Raw genomic sequence first — 15,031 nt, forward strand, 5'->3', positions numbered from 1 at the left:
TCAGTTTAAGACTGAGTCATTTCTACCTTCTCCTCTTTGTCAACGCTCTCTGGTTTCATTAAAAAGAGTCGATCATCAGATATTGTTCAAGATTAACCTTCAGGGTGAAAAAGAGCTTGCAGCCGTGAACAGAAAAAAATAGTAAATGTCATCATTTACCTGGTATACTTTGCAGTGTATATTTTTTAAATTTACAAAAAGTAAAGAACCTACAATATTTTCACAGTCTTGGTTTTACAGCTGAAGTAAATGTTTATCAAATAGTGTCTAATATTACAACTAGTCAGGGTTCCCTTTAAGGCCAACCTTATCAGATGTACAACAAATGATTATTTCTGGGAACCTTATGTCTGGAGATTTTTTTATTTATTGATTCGAATAAGATTTTCATGTTGATCTGTTAAAGATAGGCCCTGTGACTCACCCTGCAGACGAAGCATTCTGGGTGCCAGAGTGAATTGAGGGCAGAGATGTAGTTTTCGAGGATGGCTCGGGCACAGCCGCCACATTTAGGAGCAAACATGTCAAAGTAGTCCTTTCTGCAGAACGCCTTTCCATCCTTCTCGTGGAAACCTAGAGGGCAGCAAAGGCACGTAATGATTTCAACCAGCTGTTCCGGTTAAAACAGCTTTGCTTTGATGGTTGAGGAGGACATGGACAGAGACAGGTACCTTCAGGTCCAAAGAAAGATCCACACTGAGCACAGAAGAAATGCTCCGGATGCCAAGTCTTGTCCAAAGCTGTCACTACTTTCTGTAAAAAAAAAAACACAAAAAGCAAACAATGACTCTGTTGTAATTTTTTTTACAGTTACATTAATAAAAAAACACTTCCTCACCAAACAACAAAAGTCGATGTATAAGAATATTTATCTCCTGTCTAATAAGAAACTAAGTGGAGGCCAGGAGAGGGCAGACTGAGTGCAGACACTGTAGCAGCGTCGGAGATGCTAGAATGCTAACACTGATAGCATTTGTTTTCCAGTAGCTTCAGGTCACACCAGTTTGCAAATTCCTGCAGCATAMCAACTTCTGCACATTTTTTTTGTGCCAAATCAAAGTGATTCCAGGCTTTGCCACCAGGAAGTGTTACAGAGGATTAGTTTACTTGAAGGTAATTTTTAACATTAAATCTCTGTGAAGGCATGTACATTTCTCTACTCCTCAGATTGCAATCTTTTGAGAAAAACGTTGTGAGAAATTTTTTTTAATTTACTGCCGGTTAATTAACAAAAAAGAAAAAAGAAATCTCAGTGCCTCCCTCTGGTTTTGGTGGAAACCCAAGAAAAAAAACGAATTGAGAAGTGATAGCAGTGTGGAAGACAAGCTGTGCCTCGGCCATGACTCATGTTGGCCTTCCTGCACACTGAAGTCCACTGATCACTGCGTGCTTCTCTTCAAATGCCTCTGGCATGGTGTGCGTTTCTATGAGTGTGTGTAAGAGCAGTGGCTGAAAAAAAAAKCAAAGGGAGTTGTGTTGTTTTGAAGATAAGTCTGAGTGCTGACAAGTAGGAGAGGAGTGTAACAAACAGTGACGTGGACGTATGAGCTGGTTTTGTCTGCGTCAGTAACGTTCAGGCTACTGTAAAACTGTGAGGARCTACATACACTTTAGAAAAAGTAAATAATCCACTTAAGTGAGACTTATTACATTTCAATAATAGCAGATTCAAATTATTCCTAAATTTGTGTATGCAGGATGGCAAAAATAAACAAGTCGGTTGTTCAGAATGTTAATACCTGCAAAGATGCTACAAAACTTTATTTATAAAGGGTGAGTCAAAAGTCACAGGACACCATTTTATTTTAGAAAGAAAATGGGAAAATGACATCTCAGAATACATCAGCACGTAACGGGTGAAGAGGCCTCTCTTTTAGGGTCTGTCCAGAACATGGCTGAAGTCTTAAAAGCCGCCATATCGGATCAAAATAAAAGGGTGTCCTGTGCCTTTTGTCTCACACTGGAGACCTAGCATTTCTTGAAGGAATGCCTATTATATCTTTCATGCTATAGTTTTAGACTAAGATCAGCTAATGTTTAGAAATAAAWAAAAAAAACGTTGCATTTTTGTCAAACACAGTTGTATTCACAAGCTTTTAGCCTCAGAGTAAATGACTCTCAGCCTATTACTGCATCCAATTTTAGCTGAATATCTGTAAAATTAACTGAGTTATAGACAATTTTGTGTTGACTAAAGCCAGTTATTTGTGGCGGACATCTRGATTTGTAATGACTCCAGATGTGCATCCAGAATTATTAATCTCAGCTACGATCACAACACATTTTCGGTTAATAGCTGCAGAACTGACTGAGATATGCTCATAATTGTGTTTTAGGTCAGTTGACTCCAAACGGAGTTGAACATCCAATGTTTACTGTCTGCACTTAACATTTGTCCAGAGCTTCATGAGATATTTTAGTAACAAACAGGCATGCACAGTTATGGGCAAAAATCAATAATCCTTACATATATCACTTTCAATAACCTCTCCACTTGTTTTTAACTATTATTTAAAAAACAAAAAGTAGTAAGTCACTTTACTTCAACTGTTTTTAGAACAGGGAGTACCTAACCGTCAGAGCTTCCTTTACAAAGACAAGCAGTTTCCATCATGTAGTGATTTTTCCACTAAGGCTTCCAGCTTATGAATAAATAAATATCAGTATCTATCTACGTGTGTGTTGATGTATGTATGCATTACTAACATCCAGTATGGGTCCATTACAGTAGTGGCACCGCGGTGAAAACAGGTGGTGGTAGTCTTTCTCGCAGTAAGGCTGCCCGTCACGCTCAAAGAAGTTCCTGGAGCCTATCTCGTCCTGACAGTGGGTGCACACAAAGTGCTCCGGGTGCCACGTTCTGCCCATGGCAGTCACCACCTGGTGTGAGGAGACACAGCGCATTAAAATGTGATGAGCTTGCTCAGGAGAGAGAGAGAAAAAAAAGCCCTGCAGCACTGCAGGCAGCGAGAGGCAGAGGGATTACTGCACAGAGTAGCAGATGTATATTCACATGTAAATTGAAATTCAAAGTGGCATTCCTTTTTCAGATGCTCATGAAACTGTGACGGTAAGATGTTAAATCTACCAGGGGAGAATATGCTGCTTTCAAACAGGCAATTTTGAGTGAGCGAGTGACATTTGGAGACGAGTTTCATCTTGCAAACTTGTGAAACTACAATTCAATAACGCAATGAACGCAAGCAGAATCTTAACATTTTTCAYCTTAAAAAAAGCAGCCAACTTGATGCAAGTTGGATTATTTAATGAATGAGTGATTTTCAAATTAAGTCATCAGTGCAGCCATGCACGTCATGCATAACTCCTTTAATTAACAAAAAAAATGCCTTGCAACTCTTTTTTTAAARACATAACTAAAAAAACTGCTAGAATTGTGTTTTTTAAAAAGTCTGCTCATCTCCTCTGCACAAGTTAATGCTCACTTAAATATAAAACTGGACATCAGAGTTAGATATAGCCACCAAAATGTCAATCAGTAATGTGCAAACAGCAGTTCTGAAAACTAAAGTTTAGTCATTAGGTGAAGCTGTTTTTGGATTTCAGCAAACAAAAGTGATGAGAGAAAGAAATGCATCCCAGCATGAACTCAAGGATTTTGTACAGGCCTGTTCCGTAGCTCTCCTGTCACTCAAAGTGTTCATGTTCAATATGTAATTCTAAGACTTGAGGTATAAATCTCCACATTCTTAGCTGTTGAAAGGTCAAACATCCATAAAGTGTTTCTGTAAAAGGCTGTAAATATGTGTATATGCAAATATTTATTTATTTATTTTTCTAAAATCATGATCGATACACTCTATAGGTGTTCACTTTGGATCCTGTTTAGGGTAAACTTGAAAATACTGCAGTTTTTGCAGCTTTATTTTCTCTATTCCAATTTGGAAGATTTACTTTCCTTACCTGTCCAACTATTGGTTTCTTGCAGGCGCCACAGACCCCCTTGGCCACCGTCTGGACTCCGAGTCTGTTGAGGTCAGACTGCAGGCTTCCRAGCATGTTGTCCAGCTTGTTGGCTTGTTTTGGGGGATCAGGGGGAGAGGTCTTGCCCTGTGACTGGATCTATCAGAAATGGAAAATGATTTTATTGGTGTTTTAGATGTTTAAGAAAATATCAAACCAAAAACATAAAAAACAATAAATGTAATTTTACCATCTTCTCTTTTGTTAGAGGAACTGCAATGATGAACCAATACAAAGTGTGAAAAAATATTTTTTAATTCATGTTTGCAGATGTGTAAAGATGTTATGAACATAGTGTATGTGTGTTTGAGTGCTGCAATATAAGCAAACAGACCTTCTCAAATGGTGAGGTTATAGGATCTTCACGACTCCTTCATTCCTCAGAGAGAAAATAGCACCTCTGCTACCACATATTCTTTTTTACACAAACGARCTCCTCACCTCTGACAAAATTAAACAAGCCCCTGACAGACTGTAGATGCATAATAAATCCTGAATGTAATCATCCACTTCCACAAATCCTTACCAAATGACTCAAGGAGCCTAATAGTGGCCTTTCATTTTCTTTAAGCTAAACCCATGGGACCTGTTGACTTAAGTCCTGTGAGACTTGCTCTAAATGTGGTGGTAACTGCGCTGTCATGTGGCAGATTGGGTTTCAGTTGCACTGCGAGCCTGCCATTCCTGAGGGTGGCAGGACACTTAGAGCAACAGGAACTTTGGGGAGCTCCACTCTGCTTTCCCCTGAGCTCTTAAATTCTAACCTCCACTCCAAACGCACAGTTCTTGGCGCCATCGGATGTCAGATTTAGAAAAGGGGCTCAGTCTCTCCAGCCTGAGCGTCAATGCCCCTCCTAACCTGAGCTGACTGGGTTTCAGACAAAGCTTTGAGAAGGCTGACTGTTTCCATACTGATGCCTAATCCAAGCCCAAATAAGAAAATAGGTAATCAATAAACAGGAGAATTCATAGCAGGAAGTGGAAAACGAGTACAAAGTGTGAAAGTAGGGTGATCAGAACAGAAAGGTGAACTGTGCCTGCAGTGGTGGGAAGACAGGGTCGTAATCCGTCTGACAACCCACTGACACGAGGACCTTTGGAGGTTGGGGTGGCGTGACGGGCTTAGGTGGGGGYCTAGGCGACTGAGGGGGCTGGTCCGGGGGAGGCGTGGGTTCCCTAGGTGGGGGAGGAGTAGGCTCCTTGGGGGGTGGAGGAGTGGGCTCTCGAGGAGGAGGAGGGGTCGGAGGTGGAGGAGGTAGTGGCGGAGGTGTCTGCTTGACTGGGGGTGGCTTTTTGGGTGCTGGGGGAGACAGTGGAGGGGGGAGGACTTTTCTCTGTGGGACTGGTGATTCAGGAGGGATGATGATCTGACAGAAAAGAAAAGAAAATGGCAAAAAGAAAGAACAGACAAGACAAGCAAGAAAACCCTGATTAAAATAGAAAGTATGAAAAGGTGGCATGAAACTGGCACAAGAACCCAAATCAGCTAAAACTGACTTATGWAAGTAATTTAGGGCAATGTGATGAAATATTAGGAGTACAAGTCTCTGTGGACTTCAACAGAACATCTAATGTCCAARTGGCTTAAGATCATTCCAATACATCCCTCAAGTGTCTGTCTACCTTGTCCACAGACGGCTGAATCCCTTCTTCCCGAGTTCTCTGTGGGTTCGACATGACAATGACCCCCTCGGTCAGCCAGTCGTCTGGCTGCTGTTTCCGCCTGCGCTCCACTCGCCCAATCCCCAGCTTCCCCTGCAGCTCCTCAATTAGCCGATCTTGCGAGTTGCTTTTATTCACAATGATTGGTCCCATTTTTCGCCTCAGTCCGTCCCTGTACATTGGGTGGACGTTGGACGTCTCCTTGGTGCGGCGGATAACCGACTTGAGCTGGAGAGCAGATGATAAGGAGGCGTGGGAAGCTGGGATCATGCCATTTAGTAGAAAATCCCACATTGTGTTATGATCAGGATGGGCCCAGTTGTGAATACGTCATTAAAAAGGGCACAAACACTCAAGCAATAGATTTGTATTATGCCAGCCAAAATGCTTTGCACTCACATATTTAATGACTTATTGGCTGAAACAAATCACAGCCTTCAGTTTAGGTTTATTCTTTGCCATCAAATCTAATGTATGACATGCTGGACAACTAAAGTGAAAACGACTAATTACAAATGGCTCTCTCAAATGTCAACACATGCCAAAACAAAGCCAAACATCATAAAGGTAATAGTTCTAGAAAGTTTCTTAAACGTCTGTGCTCACTGTAGGCACTGACAGATTGTAAGCAAATTCAAAACAGCATGTCCAACGCAGCAACAATGAAAGAAGCAAGTGCAGACGTGCATTGACAACCTTTCAGCAGAGCTTTCAACATCACCCACAAATGTTCTCTACAGGGAAATGGCTCCCTCGAGCCATTCACTGATTGTTATATGACACCACATGCGTTACACCACAAAGATTGAGGAATCTCTCCTCATCTCGACATGTTTGTACAATTTCACAACTCCTTCAACACATATGAAAACTGCTCGCCCAAAATAAGCTTACATCAGAGTTAAAGAGTAGGAAATTATTGAGTATTCATACGACAAAGCCATTCTAGTATTATAATCAGAGGTCACTTGTATCTTTGGCCACATGACCAAATTTTAAAAAAGACCAATTGGGATCCTAAATAATCTACAGCTTTATGACAGCAGTTTATTTTGGGGAGTTAAATTGCCTACTTGACCAGAAGCAGACAGTCGCTCAACAGCAGAGGGTTGCTGTAAGGGCAGGTCCAGCGCTGCATCTGGTGTTCCAGGGCAGCTGGAAGGGGTGAAACACTCGTCCAACCAGCTGGACTCAGTCATGGGTGTCAGGGTTTCTTCTCTGCTGAGATCGGGATAAATTACATCTTCCTCCTCCCAGGATCTGTCCTCATCCATGAGCAAAACAGAAGCAGGTGGCTGGTTCTCAGTCGACCGACTGGAGTCAGGAGATAATATTTTGTCTAAAGCATCATCCAATAACGGCTCCCGGCATGGCCATGATAAATCCAGAATATTTCCTCCTTTAATGTCTGAGGCATTCAGGTTGGTTGACGGTACAGTAGCAGATAAAACTGGAGAAGTCCTGGGACTACTGGTGCCTGAAGCAGCGAATGTTTTTTTGATTTGAGGAAAACTTTTGGGAACCAAAGTCTCACTCTTTGAAAGTGTTACTGGACTTGAAAGCATGGGTAGCGTTACAGGGGAAGAATTTCTTGGGATTATTTCAAAACCAGAACTTTTGGGGAAAGCTAAAGGGCTGGAGATATTTGGAAGGGCTAGGGGACTAGCAGTCCTTGGAACTGGACTGGAAAGTCTTGGAATTGTCAGTGGACTAGCACTTTTGCTAACCAAATCAGGACTAACACTCTTTGGGACATTTAAGGGACTAGAGATGACAGGGACTGGCACAGGACTCGCACTTTTTGGAACTGGACTTGAAATCCTGGGAACTGTGACCGGACTAGCTGTCTTTGCCACAGCTTCTGAAGCAGTGGATACGGTCAKAGGACTATAACTCTTTGTAGCTGCCAGTGGACCGTGACCTATAGAAACAGGACTAAAGGTTTTAGGTTCTGGGCTTTTAGATTTGACATCAGTAGTATGAGTTTTTGAATTAAAAATGGGACTGGAGATTTTGGACAGAGTAAGCGGACTTTTGGCAACAACTGGACTGGAGCTCTTGARAGACACACCTGTACTGGCAGACACTTTAGTTACCAACGTGTGTGTAGGGCTGCTGACTTCAGTTTGGATGTGAGGTTTTGAAGTACTAGAGACACTGAAGCTCTCCAAATGTGACACCTCAGATGTTACACTGCCACCATCATTTTTCTGTGGAACATGGGAGTACTGAGAGCTCCTGGATGATGTGTTTGCCACAGTCGAACAAGATGAAGATGCAGGGACTGAGCAACCATCCTCATCTATGTGGAGTTCCAATGAAAGAGGCTCAKAGGAAAGGGAAGTGTAACTTAAAGGCGTGTCCTCTGAGCCAATGTGAGGTSTTACAGCTTGAGCAACTGCTACTAATGGAGGCTCCCCAGAGTCCTGATTCACAGACAGTTGAGAGCTGGACTGAGTCAGYTGCAATGTTGTAACGAGGGCAATGAACATCCACAGACAAGACATACACAACGACAGAGAAGAAAACAAGACCAAGAGAACAGAATGAACTTGAAATGAAGGGAATGGACAGTGAAGAATCTCACATGCAAAGCAAATATAAAAGTAGAGCAATCATTTAACTCTTTCAGTCTTAAAAGATGCTCCGTGACATCCATAAACTACACACCTTAAATCTCAAAAGCTGCTTTTTAGTTTAAACAAAATATTATGCTTTTATAAAAATAAAGATAAAAAAATTGCAATAACACAAATCAAGTGAACACAATATGTATGCATATGGAACTAGGGGTGCAACGATACAGGAAATTCACGATTAGGTTCAGTTCGATACTTTAGTCTCACGGTTCGATATTTTTTCGATACAAAAAAGAGAAATTTCCATGCCCCTTTTAACTTTTAATTTATTTATATTAATTATGAACATTTGTTTAACCTCAAAAGTACAGTTTTTAAATTAAATGTTGCTGAAACAGCAAGTTTCTCAGTGGATCTGCGCTCAAAAATGCAGCCTAGGTGGAGCAGTCGAACACAGATCCACTGATCCTTTAACACGGAGCAGCTTCAGAAGAAATGTTAAAGTAAATTTTTAAAATCTGTGTTGTTCGATACAGCACTGTTCGATACAGTTCAGTGCGGTTCGACACGGGTACATGTATTGTTGCATCCCTATATGGAACATAGTATAAATAAATGTTTATGAGAAAGCATTTTCAGAAAAACAGTTTTGRAATATAGTTGCAAAAAGTAGCCTTTAAGGAGCTGTGAAAAAGTGAACATTTTCAATGCCTGTGATTTCAACTGTTTGCACATGTATATCATCAATACCAAGAAAAAACATTAAATGTGCATCTTTCATTAAATGTCTACCATAAATGAGCAAAATCAGCAGTCAACTTTCATTCGTTTGCTCACATTTGAACATCAATAAGTATACTTTGGACAGTCTCAGTGCACAACAAATACTGAGCCAGGAAAATAACCTTGGATATAAACACATTCAGAGGAATAACAATGAAATCAAAGATGCCAAGTCAAAAGTTTTTTTTTCTCTTTCTGAAACTAAAAGTGACTGAAGTCAACAGAATAGAGTAATATGGGGGGAGGAAACTGAGTTATGGAGAGAGTTAAAGCAAAAGTTGGGGCTAAGATCATTTCCAAAAGAGCTGTGACCAGATATTCTAACAGGAGAATTTTCATAACTGATTACCAAATTTAGCTGTAAAGAAAGATGTGGAATATTTGCTTCTTGCAACACAATTTTTATGAAAACCCTAATGAGTTTCACTTCCATTAATCCCCAAATAACACATTAATTACGTGGAAACTGTGTTAGAAGCATGAACATTCTAATAAAGAAAAACACTACAAAATGACGTGTGTGTGCCATTATGGCTTTAAGCTGCCCCTTGTTGCTCATAAATACACCAACTGAGCTGGTGTTATAGGAGCTTTCATAAATGAAGCCAGCATTGCAAACCCTGCCTTACATGGAGTATAACTGTGGTTTTGATGTGCGGCACTACACAGAAAATGTGTGGAACATTTGCCATTGTAAATCCTGCAGCTGGCTGTTCGTACAGACCGTCTGTCATCACTACATCAGACCCTCGAGCGGCGACGCTGGCTTACCCTTACACACTGTGTATGAACCATTTGGACTCCGTCACTGCCTTACTTGGCAGCTCAGAGGCGTAAATAATATCAGAATCTGTGAGGCTTTCAGTTACATGAGAACAAATTATCTACCTGCCATGAATGTAAAAAAAAATCTCAAACAGCCCAAGTCCCCACACTTTCAAATCAAACTCACATTGCTTTGGACTTTGAAGTCAGACAGGGAGGCCATGAGCTCATCCAGCTCTCGTGTAGCAGAGGAGGCAGACATCCTGGCTTGTTGCTGTGGCAGTGTTTCTGCTTGTGTGTTGCCATCTGACACCACCAAAGTTGTGGGACTAAAGAAGAACACATAAACGATGACTTTTTTTTAAATCAAAACAACATGTGAGCATTAATGTTCTATTCATTCATGTATAACTCCTATGCTGCTTTAGAAGAATTATTCTGTCTTACACAGYTAGGGCTGAGGGCACAGAGCTTTCCAGCTCATCTAGAAGGCTCTCCACACTTGGCCGGACATCCTCTATCCCTCGAGTAGCTGCGGTGCGCTTGCCCTTCTCCAGAGTGGCTTTACCCGAAGTAGAGACTCCATTTTCTTGGATATGATGAATTGTGCCACTTGCAGGAAGTGGTGGAGCTACCTCTTCAAAATAAGAATAATCATTTTTAGAAAAAGATACATTTGTTTTTTTGTAGGTTTTCACGATTGATAGTAAACTCAACAGGACACAGACGAAACATCGTGAAGGGAAAACGATCACCATCTAATACCACAAAACCATGAGCTATATTTATGCAGTGACATCTACYTCCCCTTTTGAGAAACGCGAGACTGCATCATACTTATTGTAGGGCTGACAAATGATTAATATTTTTAATCTGATTAATCCCAAAGTAGTTGTGAATTAATCATGATATACTGTACATTTCTATTGCATATTGATAAAATAAATTACTTGAGTTCTTAATTCGTTTTTAATGTTTTTATTTAGAAAACAAAATTGATGCTTAGATAATTTTTTGAATATAAAKCAGGACCTAAAAATGCTCCAAACATATGTGAGTCAGTTAAATTTTGTGCAGAATAATGGTTAAATCAAAAATTCAAGGATTTTCATTCCAAATGAGTACTACATGAGGAATGAAAGAMAGATACTAAGGTCACAGTTGTCAGCAAAACATAAATAAATAAAATAAAATAAGCCATAAGAAGACAAAAAGAAAAAAAAACTGTACATAATGTGTTATACATGGAGTTTTTTTTATTTATTTTATTTATTTAACCTTTATTTATCCAGGTAAACTGTTTGAGAACCACTTCTCATTTACAAACATGACCTGGCATGCACTGAGTGCATTGCAATATACAAACCTACATATTCAGCCATAGTAAAGTGATTGTAAATTTTAATCGCGATTAATTGCGATAAAATTTTTAATCTATGGCAATGCAGCACTAAAACTAATCAGAGTTAACTCGATTAATTTCACAGCCCTAGTTTATTGTCAAAGTACCTTCGGTGGGAAAGGCAGGGGTGCTCTGCTGGACAGCATTTAGCTCCAACAGCAGACGGTCCAGCTCAGACAGGTTGTTGCCCAAAGATGAATTCATAGCAGCAGCTGATGATGACTCACTGCCCCTCTGTTTATTAGGGAGACTACAGTATCCAGAAAAAAAAACACATCATTTACAACTTTTATTGTTTTTAAATCTTATTACTACAAAATTCTGTCCCAGTMCTTTGCCTAAAAATATAATCAAGTGAGAAGTTTCATTTCTATGTGTACATCTGGTTAATTATTTTTAAATACAACCTATTTTGTTAAGTTTTCCATAGATTATTATTTTTTACCCCATCTAAAAGAATGTTCTGACCTGTATACGTGGTCCTCTTCACCGACACGTTGGATGGGACTGCTGCTTTCTACAGACCAGGGGCTTTTCTGAGCTGCGCTGAAGAACTGAAGAGCAAAACGGAAGTCACAACAAAATATTTCACCACAGAGTTTRGTTCAGAAGYAAATGACACAAATCCRTCTTCCATCTGGTARGCACGCACTTACCTCGGTGTCATCAACCCCGTTTAGAGGGTTCTCTGATGGGACTTGAGGTGGKGAGCAGATGTCTTGTTGGTTCTGAKCCTCGGCAGGAAAGGAARAAGCGGTCTCACCAGAAAGGAAAAGTGGGCGCTTGGAAATGTGGGATGTTGTGGACTCAAGGTCCGCCAAAAGAGCATCTATAAAAAAAATACAACACAGAGCATGTTTTATTCYTTTTAATTTATAAGGAATTTACAAACTGTGGAGTATCTTTGGATGCTCTAAAGAATCCTCAGAAAATGAACAAGGTCTTTAAATGAAAAGAGAAAACTAGAAGGGCTTACATTTATGTCAACACTAAACCACATTAGCACTGAGCTATCATTTACCAAACTTCAACCCCCTGGCCAAAGTTTGAGAAATTAGCTATGTAGCAATAAATATATCAACACCTTCTCCTCAACAGAAGAACACTAAAAAGAATCATCTTATTCCACATTGTCCAGCCCAAATAAAATTATCATGAGCACTAGGAGTAGTTCTTGTGAATGTTCAGCTCATCGTGTCATCTGCGCAACACCACCAAATGATCACCATTTCTTTTGCAATCTGTCAAAATTTCATGTGTGCTGACATCAAAGGATTCAAAGTAGTCAAAGTTGAATCACGCAGGCAGTTACAGCCACTCCTTTGGTTACTCATTGACACTTCCCTGGACCTAACATATAAAAAAAAAATATTATTAAATGTGCAGCCATAATAATTTTCATTTACAAGCTGACCAATTCGGAGAAATGTTTGGTATTCTGAGAAAAACATGAGCCCCAGGCCAAAAGACAACTACCAGTTCTAACAAGCAGGTAGGTCATATAACATCACAGGAGATTGAATAAAGTGCACAGAGACTGTGTCACTGAAAACCTATTTTAGCACATGACAAAACAGGGCAGGGGTTAGTTTCTCTAGGAGAATTTTACAACTTCTAAAAAGAAAAACACATAAATACCAAAACCTGATCTTTAAAATACATATTTTATARAAATAAAGCACTGCGCAGACAACTAAAATCACCAACACTGACATCTTAAGATATAAATCAATCAAATGCAGGTGTAGTAAACTAACCATTTAAAACAGTGAGTAAACAGTGCTGTTATAGAGGTATGAGTCTTGCTGAGAAGCAGAAAGAAAAACTATTCAAGTCACGTGTAATACTCAGTGGGACTATCTGATAATACTGACAAAGTATGATCAGCAGCAAATACCACACCGAAGTACTGTCCTAAAATAAATCTACTGGATCAGGAGTAACAAACTAGTTTAAAATTAACATGAAGAAGAGACACACCTTAGGAAAAGACAAATCTGACCATCCGGGAGGTGAAGAGGTGAAAAACGCAGAGAAAGAAGCAGCAGTGGAGGAAGAGGTCAACCTAAACACACATTATGCCAGGCAGGAACTGCCTCTCTTAACTCTACCATCAGTACAAGAGAAGAAAGGGTGCGAGAGCAGGGGAGGGGAGGGTCAAGGCGAGAGAAGGGTTAAAATAAATGGTAAGGAGTATGGGTGATCCCTCCACTGCTACACCAGCTAACCCCACTGCCTGAAAGTTCAAGGAAGAGATACTACTTACAGAATCGATGAACTAAACTATGTAAAGGTGTCCGACTTCAGTCGTCTGAGCACGTTACAGTGGAGAAAAGATCCAAAATGCAGACAGCAGAGAGCAGAGCTCTTATCAACACAGGCATACCCAACTAAGGGAGTGGTACGGCAGTGGTATAAAAGGGCTATAATCAGCCCCTCCTTTACACTGTTAGCACAGGCTCTGTTTAGCGTCCTCCTGACTCACACTATATTAATGCTTCATGTGCTCAATTTGTATTTACCTCTTAAAATAAAATAAAATTACAAATATGCTTCTTTTGCTTGACGAGTTTCTAACCTTTACCAAACTTGAAAATGACTGCTGGGTATCCCAGAGCATAATCTGTGCTGTGGTAATGTGGACCGCTGCAGTTCCCAGACAGACAGGAGACAGCTACAGCTGAGTCAGGTTCACTTGGACCACCTTAGCATTAGCATAATTATCATGGCTAACATGCCAGGTGACTGGGTTTCACGGCAGAGGCTCCTTTTTGGACACATAGGCCCGGTTACATTCCAGAGTTTCATCGTGGAAACAACACAGCGCTCTGTTTACCCTGCTGCCCCTCTCATCCCCAACTGAGTGATTTAAAAAAACACCTGTGAAACTGAACACAACTGCCTTTACATGAACGCAGTACGATAAAACAAACCAATCAAAAACGTGTCAATGCAACAGTCAAGTCAGTGCAGATGGGTGCATGTGTTCAGTTCTGTTCTTTTAGCACCATTTCACAACACAAGTCAGGTCCTGTACAAAAACATTCACATACATCATAAAATYCTAACTAGTAAAAGTTATCTACAGTTTCTAATGAAGGCAACAGTGTGGATACTTCACTTCATTACAATCTCTCAWCCTGAGCAGCACAWTGGAGACAGTGGGAAGSAAAAATTCCCTTTTATTAGAAAGAAGCGTCCAGCAGAACTAGTTTCAGGACCATCAGCCTTAACCGGCTGGGTTTGAGAGGATGTGAAAAAGACAAACACAATGACTGGTCCAGGTGTATTTTTAWTGGAAGAAAGACAAAGAATAAAGACATGCTAATGACAGAAATAACTATAAAAACAAACAAGGCAAGTAGAGTGGGTAAAGACAGCTGCAGAGTGAGAAGTAGTCAGGTTGTCCATAAGTCAAGCCTATAGCAGCAGGACTAAAGGATAGGAAAGACCTACTGTAGGTGTCAGACTCACGTTCAATAAGCATAACTTCTGCTAAACTAGAAGGGAAAGGGAAACTTAATGTTGAAGGTCTTCCTGCGTTAATAACTATGGCACAGATAATTTTATATATAACAATACAAAACCTACTCTGAGCAAGAAATCTATCAATAGCACAGAGATTTTTAGGTTTGACCAAAACAGCTACAATCCAGTTATTTCTCAAAATAAGCGGCGATGCATTATTTTAAGGAATGGTAGGACTCAAACAGTCCATCAAACTATATTTGATCAGAAAATAAAATACCACATAAATAAATAGTAGTGCAGTGAGTGGAACTGAGTGTTATCTGTTAGAAATGTCAGAGTAAAGTTTCACCGCAGCTGGTGGAGTCCTCGGTCCACAGATGTGAGTCCA

General features: G+C 40.2%; 1 protein-coding gene across 2 annotated transcripts in view; it reads right to left on the bottom strand.

Annotated features, from left to right (window-relative positions):
* Positions 1-15,031, bottom strand: part of pxna (paxillin a) — a 31,659-nt gene that overhangs the window by 3,982 nt on the left and 12,646 nt on the right. Inside the window, exons 2-13 of one of the 2 annotated variants that reach the window (XM_014009672.1) lie at positions 11,829-12,001; positions 11,641-11,726; positions 11,280-11,422; positions 10,218-10,407; positions 9,958-10,099; positions 6,717-8,096; positions 5,605-5,871; positions 5,019-5,348; positions 3,922-4,080; positions 2,707-2,880; positions 672-753; positions 425-573 (exon numbers count right to left, since the gene is read on the bottom strand). In XM_014009672.1, coding sequence (XP_013865126.1) covers positions 425-573; positions 672-753; positions 2,707-2,880; positions 3,922-4,080; positions 5,019-5,348; positions 5,605-5,871; positions 6,717-8,096; positions 9,958-10,099; positions 10,218-10,407; positions 11,280-11,422; positions 11,641-11,726; positions 11,829-12,001 — 3,275 coding nt within the window. The remainder of the gene's footprint in view (positions 1-424; positions 574-671; positions 754-2,706; positions 2,881-3,921; positions 4,081-5,018; positions 5,349-5,604; positions 5,872-6,716; positions 8,097-9,957; positions 10,100-10,217; positions 10,408-11,279; positions 11,423-11,640; positions 11,727-11,828; positions 12,002-15,031) is intronic. The other variant, XM_014009674.1, reaches the window with a different exon arrangement.

The sequence above is a fragment of the Austrofundulus limnaeus genome, unplaced genomic scaffold (assembly GCF_001266775.1).
Source record: "Austrofundulus limnaeus strain Quisiro unplaced genomic scaffold, Austrofundulus_limnaeus-1.0 Scaffold60, whole genome shotgun sequence".
Taxonomy (NCBI): domain Eukaryota; kingdom Metazoa; phylum Chordata; class Actinopteri; order Cyprinodontiformes; family Rivulidae; genus Austrofundulus; species Austrofundulus limnaeus.